Genomic DNA, 23,883 nt, shown 5'->3' on the forward strand with positions numbered 1-23,883 from the left:
GGTACCAGTATGTAGTCACCTGTGTAGATACTGCCACCAGTCTGCTTGCTGCTAACCCCATCCGTAACCCTGAACAGAAGGCAGTCATACAGGCTCTGGACTGCCTGAGTGCTGCATATGGGTGACCACTGGTCCTTGAAAGTGACAATGGTACCCACTTCACTGGTTCAATGGTGAGGCAATGGTCTCAAGAGCTGGTGGTGGACTGGAAGTACCATGTTCCCTACCTCCCCAGGCTGCTGTTATCATTGAGTGGTATAATGGACTCTTAAAGCAGGGACTGCGACAGGAGGGGGGCACCAGCTCCCTTACTGGCTGGACACACTGCTATAGACAGTGCTCCAGATTTTGAATGAGAGACATTGACGGGGGAGCCCAACTCCAGTGGAAGCCCTTCTGCATCGGGCAGCTGCCCCCAATCAGTTGCAGATACACACCAAGGACATTTTACTCAAGCCAGGTTTTGGATAGCAGGGCAATGTGCTCTTGCTTGCCCCAGCAGCCCTTCTTAAAGTACAATGGCTTCAATGGACTTGGCCCTGGACAATACAGGCCCCCCGTCTGAGATGGGTGGCCTTGTTGGCACCATGGGGAAAAGGGCTACAAGTGGACCTCCAGTTAACTCCTTAGGAAACCAGCACCTGGCCACCTAAGGTATAAGTGTATTATTCCTTGAGTACTCAGGGGAACAGCATTATGAAAGGCATCTTAGTAATTTCTGTATGGCCAATAATGAGTTCTCCTATTTTACTACACATAAAACTAGCAGATGCTGGTACATTGGCCAATAAGGTTTGGTATGCCTGCTCAGGGCAGCCTCTGGTACCAGCTACTGTGCTGTCTGCAAACAAAACTCTGGCCTGTATTCTGCCAGAGGGAAAGAATTTGCCTCTCTTGGGACCGCTGACAGCTCTCTCATTCCACCGATAGTTTTTGATTTGTTAATTCTATTGCTGTAGTTTGTACTGTTTCTGTTTATGCAATGTACTCCACTCCCCACACAGTGACCATCTTGGAAGATACCTGTGGTTTAGATGGTAAAGTGAGCAAAAGGGGTGGAAGGTTGGTCAAATAAGTTTGTAAATATGATGTATATGTTTGCTCATTTTGGGTGTGAAAGACAGGCTGTAAGCTGGCAAAGTCATGATAGCCTAAGGCTTAGTTTTAAGACTAAACCTTTCCCTCCTCTACTTTTCCCTACTAAGGTCTTCTCAAAACTAGCTTTTCCTCACACCATGATAGGGGGTTGTGCATTCTTATGAGGAATCCCATTTATACCTCAGATAAGTGGCTTTGTATCAGAGACTTCCTTATTTGTATATTGGCTTAAAGTCTTTCATTTTCTACACTATAAAATGAAGCAGACCAAAGGCTCTCATTCTCTCTTTGTCCTGCTATCAGCATTGCAGAGCCCTCTCTGATCCCTTGCCCTCTATGGGAAAAGCAGAAAACCTGCTTTTCCCTTGGCTTCTCTTGTGGCTTGCTTGTCTTGGTGAGACACCAATAAATAGAATGGCCAACCATCCTCCAACTCTGTCATTTCTTTACCATCTACTCAAATTCAATGAGAATCTGCATGTGAATGGCCATGATGGCGACCCCTGGCCATACACATGAAGTAAGGTTTACCCTCAGAATAAGAGGGCTGCCCTCTAAGGAAGGAATGCTCAGAGCAGTTTTGGGATCTGAAAGATAGAGGACAGGTTTACTAGAGAGACAATAGAAAGTGGCTTGAAAAGTTCACAGGACTCCAGATATCAGCTGCAAAAAGCACTACTTCTTGGAGAGATATAGGAAACTTCAAAGGTAGAACTATTCCCTGGAGAGAGGTAAACAAGGAATCATCTGAATTAAGGTCCCTTTATTGACATAAGAGGAAATAGAAGACTCAGAAGATAAAGAAAAAGATAGGCAGTGACATACACTTTAGAGAACAAGCAAAAAAAAAAAAAAAAACCCCACAAAAAACCAAATAACAAAACAAAACAAAATGTTAAAACTCCTTGCAATGTCTAAATTAGCCTCTGAACTAAAAAACTAAGAGAGCCACTTAAATAAGACCCCCCCCTCCTTTTTGCCCCTAAACAGATATCTTGTTAACAGTGTTCCAGGGAAGTCTTACATAAATAGATATAAACAAGTAAACTCTGATATTTGTACAAAGATATCATATGAAAAAAACTGAAAGTGGGAACAAAACATAATTTGTGGAGAAAAGTATGTTAAAACTCTAGTTATGAAGCAGATATACCTAACATACAAAAATAAATTTAAAATTATTTAAATCATCAACTGAAGAAATGAAGCAAGATTACAAATTGGGAATTCATAAACACAATAAAAACTGGACAAACAATATCTGCAAACAAAGACTAAAAAATTATGTCATTAATTCAGAAAAGAAAAATACAAAAATCATTTAAAAATTTAAGATCACATTATAAGCTATCCCCCCCAAAAAAACCCCAGAGGTTGAAAATGAAAGAAACCATAGAAAAAAGAAAAAAATTTAAAAAATGATCAGAGAGAAAGTGATAGATATAAAAAATGGGCAAAAAAGGTCCAACACATACATATATTAACCGAGTCCCTGAAGAAGAAAAAACAAACAAAAAGAAATAATGTAAATATTTAAAATTATAACAAAATTTCTTCAAATAAAGATGAATTGAATTTATACATTGTATCTGGGAAATATGACTTAGAATAGTTAAATCCATACTACCCTAATAACAATTTTAGACTTTAAAAATCTCTTGGTTTGAAAGAAGAGTATTAAAGTCTCTTATTATTAGTTTATTTCTAAAATTTTCTGGAACTTTGAGAAATATATAAAAATTACAAAGGACAGTCAAGTAGGTTGATATCAGACTTTACATCAGCAACATCTGATGCAAGAAAGAGTAGAACAATATTTATAAAGTTAACAAGGCAATAAAGTGTGAGCCAAATATATCTTCTGCTATTTCAAGTGTTAAAGCTGCAGAATATATTGCTGAATATGAAAGAACTCTGACAATATTTTACCCATGAACATTTCCTGAATAGAATAAACTTTATTCAAAACATTATACTTGGAGAAACATTTGCAAAAAGACTAATGTTGAGCACTGAATACATTTCATTAGCAATTTAAAACCATAACAAAAGTGAGAAGTATGTAAACATTACAAACTTGACAAGCTAAAAACACCACAATGAAACATAAGGGTAGAAGAATAAAGAAAAAAAATAACATACGCTCATTGACTGTCTTGTTGGTAATAGGCAGCAGTCAAATGATATAATTTAAACTGGCAAACTGAATGGTAAAAGACTAGGCATACTTAAGAGAGCAAAGATAAGTGATAAGATCATGTTATAGCCTAAGTTTGCATGGTGGAGATGGGAGGAAAAGAATTACAAGCTAATTTTATTCTTGTACATATTAAGGAATGAAAACACATTGAGGGAAAGCAGGAGTGACTAAGGCCATTATATAAAATTTTCTTATAAAGCTATTACCATCAGAAAAAATAAAAATGTTGCTAAAAAATAAAATAAAAATAAAACAGGATAAAATAAGCAAAATACACTGAGTAAAAAAAGAACAAAGAAAATACCATAGAATAAAATTCTTTAAGAGAGTATATTTAACATAGAACATGTTAGTATTAAGACAACACGTATTAGTTATATCAATAAATGTAAATATTTATTATAATTATAAAAATTTTAAACTATTAAGTTTTTCTTTTAACAAAAAAGAAAAACCTAATTAAACAATATATTAGAAAGACACAACTAAAACAAAGAAGACTAAATGATGGTTTAAGCAGTAGTAGTCAACCTGGTCCCTTCTGCCCACTAGTGGGCGTTTCAGCTTTCATGGTGGGTGGTAGCGGAGCAACCAAAGTATAAATAAAAAGATAGATTTAACTATAATAAGTTGTGTTATAAAGATTTATTCTTCCAATCTTAGCGAAAATCTGACATAAGTACTTGGTAAAAAATTATTATTATATGCTTTAACTTGCTGTAACTCTGCTTCATAAATTTTTTAAAGTCAAGTTACTTCCCTACTTTATAAATCACCATTACTGTGGAACTGTTGGGCAGTTAGAAAATTTTACTACTAACAGAGATACAAAAGTGGGCGGTAGGTATAAAAAGGTTGACTACCCCTGGTTTAAAGTAATAACAACAATATAAAAAAAACCCTCGTCATTATTTAAGATACAGTAGAATGTAGGTAGAAAATTGCTAAAAAAAAGATATGTTAGACTGTTACAGGTTAATCTGCAAGATTTATATTAATATCTTTGAAATAGGATGGAAATATCTATGAAAAAAGTAACACAGAGCAATATTCATAATACAAAAATTCGAAGATACACAAGAAAAAATAGAGAGAAATACCCTAACAAAAGACTTTAATACACTTCTTTGCTAAGACATATATAAAGAAAAATATAAATAAGTATATAGATTTAAACAGCAATAATAAGGTAGAGTTCTAAAAATATCTATAAACTTTTGTAACCTAATATTCTTGAATATCACCTTCTTTTCAATTTCACATGGATAACTCTTGAAAATTGATCATAAAATAAACCACCAGACAAACCTTAGTAAATTACAAGAGAAATAATGTATTTCCCTATGTATAAGATGATTCCATATATAAGACACACCTTAATTTTGGTGCCTGAAATTTGAAAAAAAAAATGTATTACATAGTTATTGAACTCAAGTCTCATTCATCAGAAAATTCATTCCCGCAAAAAAGCGGGAAATGCAAATAAAAAGATAAACAAAATCAGTGGTAGAGTGTCGGCCTGGCGTGCGGGGGACCCGGGTTCAATTCCCAGCCAGGGCACATAGGAGAAGCGCCCATTTGCTTCTCCACCCCCTCCTCCTTCCTCTCTGTCTCTCTCTTCCCCTCCTGCAGCCAAGGCTCCATTGGAGCAAAGATGGCCCAGGCGCTGGGGATGGCTCCTTGGCCTCTGCCCCAGGCACTAGAGTGGCTCTGGTCGCGGCAGAGCGATGCCCCGGAGGGGCAGAGCATTGCCCCCTGGTGGGCGGAGTGTCGCCCCCTGGTGGGCGTGCCAGGTGGATCCCGGTCGGGCGCATGCGGGAGTCTGTCTGACTGTCTCTCCCCATTTCCAGCTTCAGAAAAATACAAAAAAAAAAAAAAAGATCTACAACCACTGTATAAAATGCACCCAGTTTTTAGACCCCCAAATTTTTTGAAAAAGGGTGCATAGTATACATGGGGAAAACGGTAATGCAAACAGTTTGATGATAAAACCAGAAGTTACTAACAAAATAATATTTTAAAAATACCTTTCCTACTAGAAAATTTAAAACTCTCTGAACACAACAATTCTTGAATTAAAAACGAAAAAAAAAAAAAATTGAATATTTTCTTGAAAAAAGATAAAAATACCTCATATCTGAATTCATAGGGTACAGGTTACACAGTGCTTAGAGAAAAATATAAAACCTTAAATAAAAGAATAAAAATAAGTCAATGCAATAAAAAAGGGGCAACAAAGAAAGTTGATAAAAAGCAGTTAAAAAATAAATTAATACAAATAAAAGGAAATTTTATAAGTTTGAAAACTAACAGAATTCATAAACCATTAAAATTAGTTCCTTGCCTGACCAGGCAGTAGAGCAGTGGATAGAGCATCGAACTGGGACGCAGAGGACCCAGGTTCATACCCCCAAGGTTGCTGGCTACAGCAAGAGCTCACCAGCTTGAGCGCAGGGTCACTGGCTTGAATGTGGGATAATAGCCATGACACAATGGTCACTGGCTTGAGCCCAAAGGTAGCTGGCTTAAGGCCCAAGGTTGCTGGCTTGAACAAAGGTTCACTTGTTCTGTTGTAGCCCTCAGGTCAAGGCACATATGAGAAAGTAATCAATGAACAACTAAGGTGCTGCAACAAAGAATTGATGCTTCTCATCTCTCTCCCTTCCTGCTTGTCTGTCCTTATCTGTCTCTCTCTCTGTTTCTGTTACCTCTCCACAGCCCCCCCCCCCACTCCCCAAAAGTTTAGCTTCTTGGAAAGAAAAACACTAATCAAAACTTTTAACCTGGCTAGGCAGTGGTACAGTGGATAGAGCATCAGACTGGGGCACAGAGGACACAAGTTAGAAACCCCGAGATTGCTGGCTTGAGCGTGGGCTCATCTGGCTTGAGCATGGGCTCACCAGCTTGAGGGTGGGGTCTCTGGCTTGATTGTGGGATCATAGACATTACTCCATGGTTGCTGGCTTGAGCCCAAAGGTTGCTGGCTTGAAGCCCAAGGTCACTGGCTTGAGAAAGGTGTCACTCACTCTGCTATAGCCAACCAGTCAAGACACATATGAGAAAGCAATCAATGAACAGCTAAGGTGCAGCAACAAGGAATTGATACTTTGTCCTTATCTGCCCCTTTTTCTGTCTCTGTCAAAAGCAAAAAAACAACTTTTAGATGAAAATAAAAAATAGAAGAACTGATAGAAGTCACAAAAGAAATAACTATAAGAGCAGAAAAAAATCTTAAAAAATATCATAGACTACAGTACTTTGCATCATTTTATGCAAATAAAATGATAAAGTCTTCATAAAATAAATAAGTTTTGGAAATAAATTTATTTTAGGAAATAAAATTTAACAAAACTGATGACTAGACCAATCACTGAAGAAAAGAAAAATTTTGTCAAAAAGCTACTCCACAGAAAGTCCCAGGCCTACATCATTTTGCAGAGGCATCACACTTAACTTTTAAAGCTAATACCCAAACTATTTAAATAGTTCTGTGGCATAGAAAATAGAAAAAACAAAAACTCATATTGTTTTTTGAAGGAATTATAACATTGATACCAATACCTGATGAAATTTCACATACACACAGAAAAAGGATAGAATCCCTAATAAATATTGAAGCAAAAATTCCAAATTAGATTTAGATAAATTAGATTAGATAAATTAATCCTACAGAATATTACAAAATAAAATACATCACATTTTATTGGTTCCTTCCAGAAATGTAAGGTGGTTTCATAATAATAAAATCTATTAATAAAATTTACCATGAAAATAAAAAACCAGAATAATGTACTCATTTCTATAGATGCTGAAAGTCAATTTTCAAATTTCAACCCCTATTCTTAATAAATATAAGTCAGTGGAATCTTTCTTAAAAGTATGAACACATACATATCTCAGCCTATATGCCATCATTTCAATTAACTAGGAACACTGGTGACATGTACACAAATATTAGGAATAAACAACTTTTTATTGATATGATGGAGGTATTAGCTAGTACAATTAGACAAGACAAAACTATTAGATGTATAAGAATTGGAAAAAAAATATTAAAAAATCTCTATTTGATGTAAGATACTTAAAAAACTCATGAGAGTCAATTTATAAGTCATTGGAAACTAAACAAAATTTCACTGAAAATAGGATATAATATCAGCCTACTCAAAAAAAATCAGTAGCTTAAAAAATATGAAAGAGAAGATCCTATCTCTAATAGCAACAACAACAAATAAGTTAAATGCCAAGTAGCATACTAAACAATAAAGAAAATTTAAAAAGACAACTATAAAACACAAAATTTTGACTTAAAAATTAAAATATAATACAATATACAATTTTGTACAGAATGACTCAGCAACATAGACTTAAAATTAATTTATAAAATTAATATGAATTTAGTATCTATATCAAAGGGATCTTTATCTACCTAATTTGTTTTTAAAGTTCATATAAAATGTTAAGCAAGAAATAACTCTAAACCTCTAAAAATTAGTATAAAAAAAGCCATTTCATATCAGATATTAACTATTTATTTTAAAATGGTGACTCTTAAAGATAAATAAAACAACAGAACAGAATAAAGTTGAGAAATACACTTAAACTTGACCAGGCAGTTGCACAGTGGATAGACCTGAAACACCAGGTTTGAAACCACGAGGCGGCTGGCTTGAACATGGGATCATAATTATAACCTCATGGTCTTTGGCTTGAGCCCAGAGGTCACTGCCTTATAATTAGTATAAGGGAAAAGGGGTCACTGGCTCAGCTGGAGTCCCCAGTTAAGGCACATATGAGAAAGCAATCAACGAACAACTAAAATGCTGCAACCAAGAATTGATGCTTCTCATCTCTCTCCCTTTCTGTCTGTCTGCTTGTCTGTCTCTCTCTCGCTAAAAAAAAAAAAAAAAAAAGAGACTGAAAGAAGTTTAGTATGTGATAAAGGGGGCATCTTAAATTACTAGTAAAAAAATAGACTTTCTAATCAATAAAAAAGTATATAGCCATTGATTGATAAAATGATAAATTAAATTTATACCTTAAGAACCAAGCTAAAATTAACTGCAGCAATGATCCTAAAATATAAAACCATACACATTTTAGATTAAAAATGAGTTTAGGTACAGCCTTGGAATGGTTAAAACTTTTCTGATATAATTCAAGATTTCAAAATCATCAAGGAAAAAGGTTGATATATTTAGCCATATTACAATAAAAGCCATTGTATGACAAAAAATAAGGAAAGAGATAAAAGATCATTCCTTTGCTGAAGTCATTTGCAACTTATTCTAAAATTTGAAAGAACAACAAGAAAAGCAATTGAAAGTGTATACAAGAAATGGACAGTTGATAGGAAAAGAAATGTTTATAGTGTTTAAATATATGAACCTCACTCATAATAAAAGAAATGTAAATGAAAACTAATTGAAATACTACTTATTAGTATAATGACAAAAATCAAGAAGACTGACTCACTCTGTTAGCAGTGCTGTGGGGAAAAGGTCTAATATGTTGCTTATGATAATGTAAAATCGTTCAAACCATAAGGAGGAGAGTTTACATGCATATATTTAAAAAATTACATATGGATATGCACTTTGACCCAAAAATCCCACTTATAGAACCTACCCTGAAGATACTTTTGTCCTAAAGTATACATCTACATGTATGAAAATACATATTCACAATTCATACTGGCATTATTTGTAACAAAGTGAAATCAGTGAGGAACTGGTTGAATTCCCTATGATATATACAAGTCAAATGGCTTTGAGAGCAGCTGATTGATTCTATAAGACACCAGAGTGTAGCATAAGCTATAACTTTTATCATAGAAGATTACTTTACTTAAAATATAAATATTTTGAGAACTGAAATATGTAAATGAAGAATGTATTAAAATTATTACATTGGCAGAATATCAAGAACATTATGTACAGGTTACTTTTACTTACGATTGACACTTTTGACTGGTAATATTGGGTTTACTCTCTCTGGGGAAGCAGCATTTTCCTCATCTGTCACATATTCAAAATTAATGATGAACATCATAGCCACGCCCTCTTGGTTTTTCACTGGAATTATGTGAGTGTTGCAAACGAATGTGGACCCTGAGAAAATAAAAGATGAGTGCTAGGTTAGGAATATGCCAAAAAAAATTTTTTTCTCGTATCCTTCCGAAGTTGGAAACGGGGAGAGATAGTCAGACAGACTCCCGCATGCGCCCAACCAGGATCCACCCGGCACGCCCACCAGGGGGTGACGCTCTGCCCACCAGGGGGCGTTGCTCTGTTGCGACCAGAGCCACTCCAGCGCCTGGGGCAGAGGCCAAGGAGCCATCCCCAGCGCCCGGCCATCTTTGCTCCAATGGAGCCTCGCTACGGAAGGGGAAGAGAGAGACAGAGAGGAAGAAGCGGGGGAGGGATGGAGAAGCAGACGGGCGCCCCTCCTGTGTGCCCCGGCCCGGAATCGAACCTGGGACTTCTACACACCAGGCCGACACTCTACCACTGAGCCAACCAGCCAGGGCCCAAGAATATGCCAAAATTTTGAAGTATTAATAATATTAAAATTTTAATAAAACCATATAAAAATTTCTATCTTAAATGATCATTGTAATTAGGTAAAAAATATTTTTATTTTTTTCTCAGTGCAGATGCTTTTATTACAATAAAAATACATATATATGTAAAGTCTTCACATCATGAATTTGTATATCTTTGATTCTTTTCCTTTCCCAAGATAGCCACCACACTTTGTATACATTATTCTTCTATAATTTTTACTATAATTAAATACTAATTATCATTCCATAAACAATTGCATTCTTTTTCATTTTAAAAGATTATATAAAAAGAACCATATAGTACATGTCATTTACAATTGGCATTTTTTTTTTTCAATTACAGTTGATAATATTATTTTATATTAGATTTAGGGGTATATCATAGTGGTTAGACATTTATATAATTTACACTGTAATTCCCCGATAAGTCTAGAATTCTACTGGCACCATATAAACTTAATATGATATTATGAACTATGTTACTTATGTTGTACTTTATATCCCCATAGCTATTTTGCAACTACCGCTTTGTACTTGAAAGGATACTTTGATTTTTTTCATATGTTATTACATATATATTTACTTAAAATATGCACAAAATTTGCCAGAAAGTATTCACAAATTAAGGTACTACATTATTAAATAACAAAATATTAATTCTCCTTTCTTTTCACCCTTACCACTATATAATATTAAATCAATATAATATTGAAACTAATATATTATATTTTAATTATACATCAATAAAAATATTCAGATGATAAAAATATAAGAAAACTGCTTTCAAAATATAATAATTAGTATAAGGGAAAAGACAACTTCTTTAACTTTCTAGAAAAAACTCTTAGCCTTTCCTTATATATTTTGCTTAAATTTGAATCTATATAAAATATTTGTATATAAACAATGAAGAGTCTGACCAGGCGGTGGTGCAGTTGATAGAGCCTCGCACTGGGACGCAAAGGACCCAGGTTCAAGAGGTCACCAGCTTGAGCGCAGGCTTGTCTGGTTTGAGCAGAGCTCACCAGCTTGAGCCCAAGGTTGCTGGCTCAAGCAAGGGGTCAGTCAGTCTGCTGTAGTGCCCCGGTCAAGGCACATATGAGGAAACAATCAATGAACAACTAAGGTGCCACAACAATGAATTGATGTTTCTCATCTCTCTCCATTCCTGTCTGTCTGTCCCTATCCCCCATGACTGATATGATATGGTTCTTGACTTTTCTGTCTGACTTATTTCCTTTAGCATACTCTCAAGATCCATTCATGTCACAATGGCAGTTTCTTGCCAACACCTTTCCTTCCATCCTCTGCTTTTTTCTGTCTTACTTCAGGTCCTAAAGCAGCTGACTTTCTCGACTTGCATGATCCTCCCTCCCTTGACCTCTGGGTTCTGGGTGGATTTTGTTAATAGGAGACACTGCCAAGAAATAGGGGAGTGGCAAGGTGAAAGAAACAGTGCCCCCAACTTTGCTATGGCCACAGGTCCTGGAGGGTAACCCTTTGTAAGAGTGGTAATGGGCCCTGGCTGATGCTGGTCCCTGGATGCCTGGAAGTTCACCAGTTGTTCTTGTAACACTAAATGTTCTATGTTCTAAACTTGCCTCTGTTTCATGACAGTTGTGTCCTGCCAGGACCCACTCGTTCACTGTTCACCTGAACTTTCTACGCTGAGAATGGGTCCTTTGTTTGGGGTCCTAGGGCAGTCAAGAAACCTAATAGAAGTCACCAAATTTCCAGAAACAATGCTCAGCCCAGTTCTTTTTTTTTCCAAACAATTAGTTGAGACCACCCTGACTCTTGAGAAGGGCGATGGTTCAATATAGTGTCAGGAGCAGGTTTGGAGCAAGGCGGGTCTGGCACAAAATTTAGAGGGAGATGCAAGAAAATGAAAGGACAGCCAGAGGCTGGAGACAGGGAGAAAAGCAATTAGCAGAAGGTTGCAAGTGTGGGCCCAATATCTGGGAAGGCCAGTGGATGCTGATATTCCAAAACTGCCCTATCTACTATGCTTCAACTCTTAAAAACAGAATGAGGATGAAAAAGCTTTTTTTTTTTTATCTTCACTCCTATAATATGGCTCCCGCTGCCACAGCTGAGAACAAAGGCTATTGCTAATATTCCTATAGGTTGAGATATCACAGGTTAAAGCGTTTTTGAGAGTGGGCCTGGAGAGCTAATTATTATTTATGAAATTATTCCTCTGTGAAAACATTCTAATTTCTAAGGAACTCATATACAGGAATACTATTAAAACATAGATTTTGTAATTTGGAGAAGCATCTGTACTAGTTATGATTCAGATTTTGAAAAGTGGATAGCCTCTTAAATTTGAAATGTATAAGATCTTATTTATAATTAATTTCATATTTTCTGCAAATGTGACATGGTTTTGCTGATGTGGAGAAGTGTGTTTTAAGAACGGCATGCTGCACCTTCACAGTCTCCAGCTACATTTTTAATTTATTTAATAAAATAGTTAGCTAGCACACTTGTCACAGTTTCCATGGTAACAAGCAAGATAACTTTAGTAAACAGAAAATAAGCAATTTAAGACTCTTCCATTGGAACTAAAAATAGAAATGCTTCAGGCCAGGCATCACACTACAAACTGGTTAAACAGAAAGTCTATGAAGATGCTAGAAATAGCCATTATGTATTTTGCTAATGAACCAAAGTACATATTGATTTTAACACTTAAAACGACATATCTTGATCATTTAGAATATTATTGTGGATTTGCAGATTTGTTAATTGGTAGCTTAAAATCTTTCAACATATGAGGTTTGCTGATTATTGTACAGAAAATATAAAGCACAGATTTGTGAGAAATCAGTAGATAAAAGACATGAGGATAGAGATCTAACAGATTTATAATAGAGCGGAGTAATTTTGCTTTTGGTAGCAAGGAGGAAATGTCATTTCTTTCAATACTGATGTCTGTAAACTTATTGTCTAGTGCTAAAAAATCATAAAATTAAGCTGCATTATAAAAAAATTCATCTATTGGCCCCAAAGCATATTAAATAAGAATAATTAGTCTGGGATTTCCTGCCCACTCTTTGTTTCCTGAATGTTTCATTAAGCAATATATCTCCTCTAAAGGCAACTGAAGACATTTACTTTTTTTTCTCTTTTAGTTTTTGAACTTAATGTCTTTATTAATCTTTCACAGCAACTTGGAAAGTAGATGTTGAAAGGAAAAACGTGGAATTTAGAGGAGAAAGAAAATCAAATACATTTTATACAGCAAAAACACTGTAGCTTGCATAATTCTACAAATTCCAAATTCTATTAAGATACCACTTTGTAAAGTAATATTATCCTCTGAAGTCACTACAGTATGCTTCTAAATATTTTTCTTGAATGCAACATTGGAAGCAGGAGATACAGAAACACAATTCAGACAATACTCATCTAGTAATAAAGAAAAAAAGTCACACTAAATAATGCATATATACAAGAACTAAAAAGAAACATCTCAAAATAGAAAGTTCAGCCCTTGTTAAAATGAACCTTGTATCCAAATGTAGTTAACATTTATAAATAAATTTATTTACAATATAATTATTCAAAAATTAAAATTATACATGTAATTATATTAATATTCTTTCAAATCAGGTTTATTTTTATGTTGTCTCCCAAGTGAAAACATTCTCAAAGTGGAAAAGGATGGTTAGGAAGAAGTGTTCATTTTAATAACGTGTCAAGAATGCTAATTTTTAACGGTAACCGCAGAGCAAACCAACCCAGGGTGATTTAAAAAATTATTTCTTTATTAATAAATTGATGGTGTATTCCTAGCTGCATTTAAAAATAAATGACCAAGGCTCTTCCCTTTGAGCTGCTTTAAAGATGTTTTATTCTAATCTTTGCATTGACAGGGCATACCAATGTCCCCCAAGATCAGTTTACTGAGCTCCAAATATTGGGTCAAGCACTTTTCTGAGTTCTCAGATGATGATGAGGATTGCAGTAAAAAACCAAATGAGGGTCCTCAGCTTTTCAAACATATATATTATTAGTGAAGATACAATAAATAAACATAAATATTTTCTATTGTACATCAAGGAAAATTAAGTACAATGAAGAGAGAGAAAGCAAAATAAGGTGATGGACAATAAGTGGTAAGAGACAGTTCTCCTGTAAAGAGACAGGTAAGCAAAGACATAAATGAAGTAATAGAATGAGCGGAGTGGCTCTGTGGATAAAGAATGTGCCTGGCAAAGAAACCCACAAGGGCAGAAGCCTTTATGTACACATAAGGTTGTAAGCTTCAGGAACAGCATGGAAGCCAGTGTGACTAGTGGGGTGTGGTGGTTGTGCGGTAGGATGGGGTTGCACAGTAGGTAAGATCAAAGGAGAAGTAGGGAGCCACACTATGTATAAGACCAGCGGATAGATTTGGAAGTTTCCTCTGAGTTTGGATGAAAAGATTTTGGAGGGTTTTTGTGGGGATGGGCATGATGTGTCTTAAAACTATCCATCTGAATTCTATGTGGAGAATAGGTTGTAGGGGAGGCCAAGATGGAAGCAGGAAGGTCAGTTAGGAAACTATCATAGTAGTACTGGCAAGTGATGAGAGTAGTGTGAAGACGGTGATGTCACTAAAGGCAGCGAGGAGAGGTCTGTGTGAACTGTACTGAAAGCAGAGCTATCGGATTTGCAGATCTATTGGGTGGCGTGTGAGAGAATGACAGGGGTGCCAGACACGTCCAAATTTGGGAGTTAAGGAAGTAGAAGAAATGGAGATGCCATTAACGAAATTGGGGGAGACTGTGGGAGAAGCTGGTCTTGGGGTTTGGGTAAATCCATAGGTTTGGAGTTTATTAACTTTGAGATTGCTTAATAGATATCCAAGTGGAGATGTCCAGAAAGCCACTGAATACAGGAGCCCACAGGCCTACAGTTCAGTCCAAAGATTGGTGCAAGCCAAAGAGTCATTAGGAACTGGATGAGGTCCTCTAGGGAACAAATCTAGACAGAGAAGATTGGGGTGTGGGACCAGAGGCACTGTAGTATCAAAGGAAGGAAAATAAAGAGCCAGTGAAGGTGGTGGAGGAACAGGGAGAGGGGCAAAAAATTAATAGTGTAATGGGGGCTAAGTGAAGGAGGTATTGCATGCAGAGAACGTGATCGACTGCACAAATGTAGCTGATAGGCACAATGAGTACTGAGAAAAGATCTTGGAGTCTCAGGAAAACTTATCAAGAGATATTTAGATTAGCATCTATAAAACTGTTTGGAATGCATTTAAGAATAAATGAGAGTAGATGTGTACATAATTATAAAAAGTTCTTTTGAGGTGTTTTATGGAAGAAGTGTACAGAATCCTGGGATAACAGTTGAAGATTTGGAGGTGATCAGATTTTGCATATTTAGGTGAGAGATATTATAGCATATTAATATAAAGTAGATTAATTTTTTTCAAATTATTCTATTCCCAATTTATTATTGCATACAATCCTACCAGTTAGACATATTCAATAGAAGTTTAACTCTATTCCAAGACATGGCAATTAGATACTTCTTGCTCCTTTGGCCAAATGTATTATTCACTTCAGTTTTAAGTGATTTTTCCATGTACATGGTATCTATAGATAATAGTGTATAGCTTATAGCTTGAGAGCACCAGCTGTCCAAGGTGATTGTCTGAATCTGAACCTTGGCTCTATCCTTTACCTGCTGAGTAAACCTCAGGTGATTTACTAAATCTAAATGCATCCTAGTTTATTTTTATGTACAGTGGAGATATCCCTTATTTTACAGAATTGTTTCAAAATCTATCAATAAATGAGTTAATACCTGTGTACAAAAATATTGAATGAGATGCTCCCTATCTCATATAATATTTTAATATAATAGATATTGATAACTAAAGTGAGAATGACCCCCTTACACTCCACATATGCAAATTTACATGGCTGATAGCTTCAGAACCTTTATATAAAGGATGTGAAAAGCCTGGGAGTGAAAGAAGCTAATGTGAGTGATTAGGGAAGAGATTTCCTTGGAGAGGAGAGGCCCCGTGTAGTGAGTTTCCCTCCTTCCCACTCTTAGGAACCTTCAAGGCCATACTTAATAAGGAGACTTTATAGGCCCATTCCAAAACCTTTGAAATGTGCTCTCTGCAGTACAAAGACAGGCTGGGGTATTTACAAGCTAATGTGGATAAAAAGAAGGCTACTTTAGCACCTCAACCCTGAGATACAGAGAGCCAGAAAGGACATACTCTCTGCTTCTGTGGCAGAGACAAATGATGTCACTATTGCGTCTGGTGGGTGTGCTCAAGTATCAGAGAAAGGGGTTCATAGTCAACTCTCCTCGAACAGGAGTAGGATATGTTGGACTGAAAGTAGGTGTGGGGTACTACTTGGGGTCAAGGGCAAGGGGACTTCAGAGGAAGAGACAGCAGGTAAACTACCCGATGCTGGGGGCCAGGGAAGGACTAAGCAGAGATTCATAAGGTGGAGGGGTAGCAGAGGAGCAGGGCCGAAGGAGGGGGTAGATGGTGAGGAAGGAATGTAGAGTTCCAGCAAGATCTTTAAAGAGCCTTGCTATTAGAGACTCAAGTGTCAGGAGAGACAGCGTCAGCTCTGACCATGTAGCAGACCCAGAGAGAGCAAACAGGCCAGCCAGGTAAGAACTCTGCAGCTCTATGACCTTCCCTCCTGCTCACCTTCTACCTGGAAGGGAACACATAACACCCAGAGTGTGAGGAAAAGGTAAAAGGTAGGAGGTTGAGGCTGGTTTTCCATTACATTCTGACCTGAAACAGTTTGGTCATTATAATTTTAGAACTGAGACTGTTTTTACTACAGAAAATTACCAGAAGTTTTTATTATCTGAGAGAGACCCGGTGTGTCTGGCATGGAGCAAATCTCAATAATGTAAGCTATTATTTTTGCCTATTGTTGGAGGATTTGCAAAAGGACCAGTTAACTCTCCCGTCTCCCTACGCAATTTCCTACAATCATTTACCATTCTTGAAACCACAAGCTACACTCTTTTTCATATTTTGGAGCACTAAGTGAAGATTATTCTTCTCTAAGCTGATTGCTTTAGTGAACATCTGGGAGTTTTTATTTCTTTTCTTTCTAGTAGACCAGGGTTGGAGTGGGACTTTTTGAAGATTAAAAATACCATTAGAGACCTGTCCTAGAAGAAAAACAAAATATGGCAATCTCAGGATACAACAGCCTCTTTAAAAAGGCAGCATTTAAAAAAATTCAAACTTAATTTAATACATTTCTCAAAATGAACTCTTTCCACAACTCAATTTTGACATAAATATTAAATTCTCTAATCTACAAAGTTAGTAAGAAAATCATTAAACATAAGCTTATTTCAACATGTGCCAACATGGCTGTTAAAAAAAATTAAGTCAATATTATTTTCCACCAACACACATTGGTCATTTTTTCTGCATGTTTGCTAACTCTTCTCCCTCTCCCCCACTTTCCACTTCTAAAGAGGCAATGTTGTTGATCTGGAATTAAAAAGCCTATTAGAAAAGCAAAGAGGACTATAATATTCCTATAAGGAGAAAGCTACCCAGTCATGAATGACTACAGCCAAGTGGAGGCACAAGTGAGAAATTAGCAAACTTTGTACTTGGCTTTTCTGCATCTAATGTTGCCTTTTCTTTCTCTCTTTTCTTATGTCTTCCATCTTCCTCTACTCTCTCCATGACTCCAAGGTGAAATATTATGAGCTTCTCTTACTAAAGAGGAGGACCATGAGATATGTTACTTTCTAATAATGAACATATTTTTAAAAAGAGAGAATTTTTACTTCTCTCTTACAGTGTGAGATGGTTCATGAAAAGCCTTCCACAGGAGGTGACACTCAAGCTGCTTTTGTGACTGGAGTGGGGGGGTAGCCTGCAGTCTTAAGAAGATGAACTGCCAAGTTAAAGAGACATCTGTGGACTAAACTTGAGAAGATACTTAGTTTTACTTTGGAGGTTCAGGATAATAATATCCTTTAAAGTTTGAACAGTAAATGAGATGGTACATCTAGAGTATAGTGCTTAGCACATAGTAGACAATAAATGGTAGCTCATGGGAACAGAACATGTTAATATAACATAATAGATATAGAAACTGGATATGCCCAAAGTCTTACTCTTGCAAAAAAGCCAAGAAATGCTGGATCTAAGTGTTTAAGGCTGAGTAGGACTAAACTTGGAGAAGAAAGTCCCATTGAGAAGAAACATGTACAACTCAAACCTATTTCACTTTAACAACTGATTATTCAGAAGCCAATATATGCCAGGTACTGTTCTAAGCACTGGGGATTGAGCAGTAAACAAAAAAGACATATATCCATGATATTGTGTAGTTTACAATCTAGTGAAATTGGAGGAGACAGGAACAAATAAGTAAAATATATAGTCGGTTAAATGATGAGAAAATGATAGAATAATATAGAGAGAATTAAGAAAGAGGATAGTGAATGCCAGGAGTAGTGTAAAGTTTGGGCTGGCAAAGGGGAGCCATTGGATGGATTGAGAAAGGGAATTAATAGGCTTTGGCACCTCTAAAGACATAGATACATAAAATATTTTATGTTAGTTTATTAAGAAACTTGGTCTAAATAGACTAATACTATACTGCAGCATATAGTAGAATTGGAAAGTGAGATCTAAGGCTTGAGCAGTAGGAAGTCATGTTTGGATGGCCTTCTATGTCCTTGGAAGGTAGTCTCTTGGTGTTGGGAACACAGTGACTGTTTTCAGTGTAATAGTATCTTCAAAAAGACATAGATGGTTATAGGTACTAGTGATGTCTTAAGAAAATAAGTTCAAAAGATATGAGCTATTTATTTGAAAAGACAGAAGGTATATTTATAAAAACTGCTTATTAATTCTTATACAATATTATATCAACAAGAATAAATGGAGTAGAAGTTCTATTGAGCACATGGCCTCTTTGGCCTCATGGATTGGGTTAAACCTGACTGCCTGTGGGTGGCAATAATTCTAATGATTGCCCATTTCTCTTATTACATCAGTCACCTGCTTAAGCCTGAGGAAGTCTAGTAAAAGCATATAGGAGAAACTCATGTGAATTAATAAAACTTTTTATACAAGCATTATTGGCCCTGGTTAGTTGCTCAGTGAATAGAATGTCAGTTTGGTGTATGGACATCCCAGGTTTGATTCCTGGAGGTCAAGGCACACAGGAGAAACAGTCATCTGCTTTCTCTTCCCCTCTGTTTCTCTCTTTTTTCCCTCTTCCCCTCCCAGAGCCAGTGGCTTGATGAGGCCCTGGTTGCTGAGGATAGCTCAATTGGTTCAAGCACATCAGTCTCAGATGCTAAAAATACCTCGGTACTTGAGAACTGGCCCAAGATGGGGTTGCTGGGTGGATCCTGGTTGGGGCACATGCGGGAGTCAGTCTCACTATCTCCCCTCCTCTCACTTAAACAAAACAAAACAAAACCCCCAAAGCATTATTAGCAAAAGTACTGAGCTATGCATCCAATAATACATTAGATCTAAAGAAATAAACTTAACAATATCACCAATATATATAGATTTAACATAACAATCACCAATATAATTTTATCATAACACTTGTGAACATATTTAGAGAGTTGATGTAGTTGTTGGAATATTGTGACTACAATTACCCTTTTGACATTTCCAGGGGAAATTATATTGATATATATGTCTTTCATTTGAAAAATAAAATACTAATATAATTTACACAAATCTAGTTGCCACATCTTTGCTGTTTGTGGTAATATTAACAGTCTGATATGTCAACAGCATGAATGATTTATTTTTAATCACTCCTAATTTAAAATAATTTTAAACATTTAGAAAATAGGAAGGCAGTGCCAGCTAGTAGTAGCTCTGTGTAGGGGACAGACCTGACTTTGTGATTATTTGCTGAGTGACCTTGGCAGATTACATAATATCCCACAGACTCGGATCCTCCTCATCTGTAAAATGAGGGAAGGAGAGAGTACTTTTAATATACCTGTATTAGTGTTATTGAGAAAGTGAAATTAGATAATACATGTAGAGTATTTAGCATGGAGTCTAGAGTATAGAAAGTGAACAGTAAATGAGTGTTATTATTAAAAGAGGTGAAAAAAAAATCAATTTCTCAACTTGAAATGGTGGTCTAACTTCCTTCTAATGTTTGATGATGAAATTGAGTTATTCAACTTCCAAGAAGCTTCAGAAGTGAGCTCACCAGTTTATCCCCTTGTTTTCAGATGAGAAGGTTCATTGAATAGCAAGTTGAACAGGATGAAGTGGTAGTAGGGGGATTTCCTTTTATTATCTAGTGTCTGAAAATATGTCTTGTTTACTTTTCAGTGACAAGGCCCTTGGTTTATTTTCTATATTTCTCCTATCCCTGTGGACTGTCTTACTGCCTTTAAAAAGCATACTATATACTAGATAACCTTTATGAAGGCAGAAATCAGTTTCTTTTGGCAAACTCCATAGTCAGAATTTATTATATAGTAGAAATGTGTGAAACAGGATTTTTGGGATTTACTCAAGGGAGTTCCATAATCAGTGTTTGAAAGCACATTTTAGCAACAAGGGTAATAGCAACAGTTAACATTTACTGGGCGTCAGCCACTGTTCTAACAGCTTTACATGCTTTAATATCATTTTCATGTCTATAAAAACTTGAAGGTGGCAACATTATCATCTCTATTATGTAGATGAAAAGTGAGCTATTAACACAGTCTCTGCTTTTCCTTGGTCACTGGGTACTTCTTCCCTTCCCATCATTGGGGAAGAATTCTCGGGTTCCAATTCTTTCATTATAATAACCCTGATTTTCATAAATTTTTAGTTAGGTATATACTCTTATTTTTAAAATTTTGTATTTTATAAACAATTTTTATCTTTTATAAGCTACGTCCTGAGGAATAAAAAAACTCTTCCCATGTCTTTCTTCAGTCTTGCACATTTATTCTGCCCTCCTGGCTTGAGTGCAATTCCCTCTCCTGCCATCATCCATCCAGCAAGCCTGCCCAACTTCCCGTTTCATTTTAATCCATTCAGTCCTGTACTGACAGCTTCATGACCATTTTCTATCTACCCTCTTTTTTTTTTTATCAGCTCTGGGCTTTCTAAGAATAAAGGTGCTCTACTCTGCTCCCTCCTTCCATATATATATAATATATATATATAATATATATATTATATATATATTATATTACTATTAACAACATAATTAGATCATAGATATTATTTTCTATTTTTTACATGCCATGTGTTTCTCATGAAAAAGTATCTTACAGAAGTTTTTCAGAAAGTAGAATAGCATTTGAACTCAGACCTTTCCAGCTTTTACTCTGTCTCTTATATTAGTATTTCCAAACAGTAAGATGTGATAGATTTTACTGAAAAAGTCTTTTTCTAATGAATCCAGTTTGGGAAATGTCCTCCTTCAGGAGAGGCTCTGTGCACATTATTGAATTAGAAGTTTTGAGAAGTTCTGAAAAAATAAGTATATTTACTTAGATTAAAACAGCAGTTTCCAAATTTATTTGATTCTGAAATCATATTTTAGATAAATAAGTGATAACATCTAGCTCCTTGGAAAGTCATTGGAAAATGCTTAGTTGTGCTCTGTTCCCTCCCCATTTAAAGACACCCTTCTGAGAGGGAGGAAAGAAAATGCCACAGGTCACCCTGACAGTTACTGGAGAGGGAGGAACTACTGAAAAGCTACCATTAAATAAAATATAATAGACCATTTCACATCCTAGTCTCAATTCCTACTATTTGACAGAAATAGGGTTTTAGAATATGAAAGCCCCAATGCAATAATATGTTTCTTTTTTTTTTTTGACAGAGACAGAGAGAGAGTTGGAGAGAGGGACAGAAAGACAGACAGGAAGAAAGAGAGACAAGAATCATCAATTCTTCATTGTGGCACCTTAGTTGTTCAGTGACTGCTTTCTCATATTTGCCTTGACTCAAGCCAGCGACCTTGGGGTCATTTCTATGATCCCATGCTCAAGTCAGCGACCCCGCGCTCAAGCTGATGAGCTCATGCTCAAGCCAGATGAGCCTACACTCAATGTTTCAAACCTGGGTCCCCTGTGTCCCAGTCCAACATTCTATCCACTGTACCACCACCTAGTCAGGCAATAACACATTTCTTTTCTGTACCATTAAATTGCACGAGTTACTCTGACATCTGCAAGGAAATATTTTCAGTTTCCACAAGTCTTTCCTCTTAATTTTCAAAACCTTGGGACACGTCAACATAATTATTTGCTGACTCTCATTCTTTTCTATTGGAACATTATCTGTTAGTATTTATGCTCAGGCATTAGGTTCTCTTTATACTTATGAACTTGATCATTGAAAAAAGAAAATTCATCTATTTCTCCAGACTTGATAAATCACTAATAAGTTATTGGAGATTGAAATTAGAAATAGAAACTCTTACATCTTATTTGCCTCATATATCAAATTGTCTCAGTATGTATATAATTACCCCCTTCCTAGTCCTGAGTTCCATTTAATTTTGGAGCTTTTGGGTTTGAATTAGTGTATTAGAATATATGAGTGTTAGAACAAGCTGAGGCTAATTTACAGTGTTATACTCAGTATACAGGTAAGCTAAGTCTACACTTGCAATGAGAAAATTTGAGGGTATGCTTGTGACAATTTTTTAATACTTTGTGGTTTTTACACACAAGTAAATATTTAATTACTTGGTTCAAAAAGTTTTTCATAAGTCATAAACATGTTACCAAACTTCAAATGTAACTAAAATCATACCATTACACTACCATTCATTCAGAAAAATTACATTAATCATGCACTGACTGGACTGACTCAGAATCTGAGTAAATCTGCACATCACCATGCTATATACACATTACTATGAAGGTCAAACACAATTAGAATCCTGAGGCCAGTCACCACTGTGTGGATGGTGTTGGTAATTAAGGCTGTACATGGCCATATGAGTGGTTTGCTCTGTTTATAATACATTCATGAGTACTGAAAGGAATCATACACTTTTTGCTCCCACTATGTTTGCAACTTTGGAGCTGAACAAAAGTTAAGAGTATTGTGAGTTTATTGCATAACTTAGAATGAGTAAAATATATTTTAAATTAATAAAATTTAGAATGGATGTACCAGATAGCTCCAATGTTACAAGGTACCATACCTAAAATTGTAGGACTTAGAAACATGAAAAAAGCAGGGAATTTTCATTAAAAATATCAACTCATGAGAGCATGTTAGAGTGCTGGAGAAGAGAACAAGCCTTTCCCTCTGGAATGTGGAAGGTTTCATGAGGAAGCATCACTGAAGCTGGGTCCTAAGTGATGGTGATTCGGAGAAATTGGAAGTGGAGCCATTGCAGTTTGAGAGGGAAGGATGAGCCATGAAAACACTTGGTGACATTAGGGCAGAGTGAGTAATGTGGGGCCCCTACTGGGACAACCAATTTAATAATCCCCATGCCCTGTATTTTTTATTTTGATAACAACAATAAAAAATAGCTAATTTTATTAAATAACTGTTATGTGCCAGTTATTATGAGACCTTTACATGCTGTATCTTATTTAATCCTCATAAGAACTTTAATGAACTACACACACTAAATATTCCCATTTCACAGAAGAGATTTCTAACATGGGAAAACGATTAACTTCCCCCAAGTCACACAGCTGGTCTGTAGGAGAGTCAGGATTCTGATCAAAATGATCTAACACGTGCCATGGTCTTCATGCAACATAATGACTCTTTTATTTCTACTGATTTATAGGTAATATAAATGACCTCCACCACACAGAGCGTTGTGTTCTGCCAGGGTTTGACTTCAGCACACCTACTCAGGATTCTTAGAGACACCCTCTACTTTATTCAATATAAAACAAAACATAGTTTAAACAAAAATATCATTGAAAGAAGATGAGGCGTCTTCTGATAATCCTCTGCAAAGTGTGTGTACAAACCTGAATAGGTTTAAAATTAGGCTTTATAGGCCTGTCTGGGACCAAAGTGATAGAAGCAGAAAAA

At 36.0% G+C, this 23,883-nt stretch overlaps 1 protein-coding gene across 1 annotated transcript in view; it reads right to left on the minus strand.

Annotated features, from left to right (window-relative positions):
- The window catches only part of KCNH7 (potassium voltage-gated channel subfamily H member 7), a 587,186-nt gene that overhangs the window by 202,290 nt on the left and 361,013 nt on the right, over positions 1-23,883 (minus strand). Inside the window, exon 3 of the mRNA XM_066346115.1 lies at positions 9,253-9,408. Coding sequence (XP_066202212.1) covers positions 9,253-9,408 — 156 coding nt within the window. The remainder of the gene's footprint in view (positions 1-9,252; positions 9,409-23,883) is intronic.

Source organism: Saccopteryx leptura, chromosome 7 (assembly GCF_036850995.1).
Source record: "Saccopteryx leptura isolate mSacLep1 chromosome 7, mSacLep1_pri_phased_curated, whole genome shotgun sequence".
Classification (NCBI taxonomy): Eukaryota; Metazoa; Chordata; class Mammalia; order Chiroptera; family Emballonuridae; genus Saccopteryx; species Saccopteryx leptura.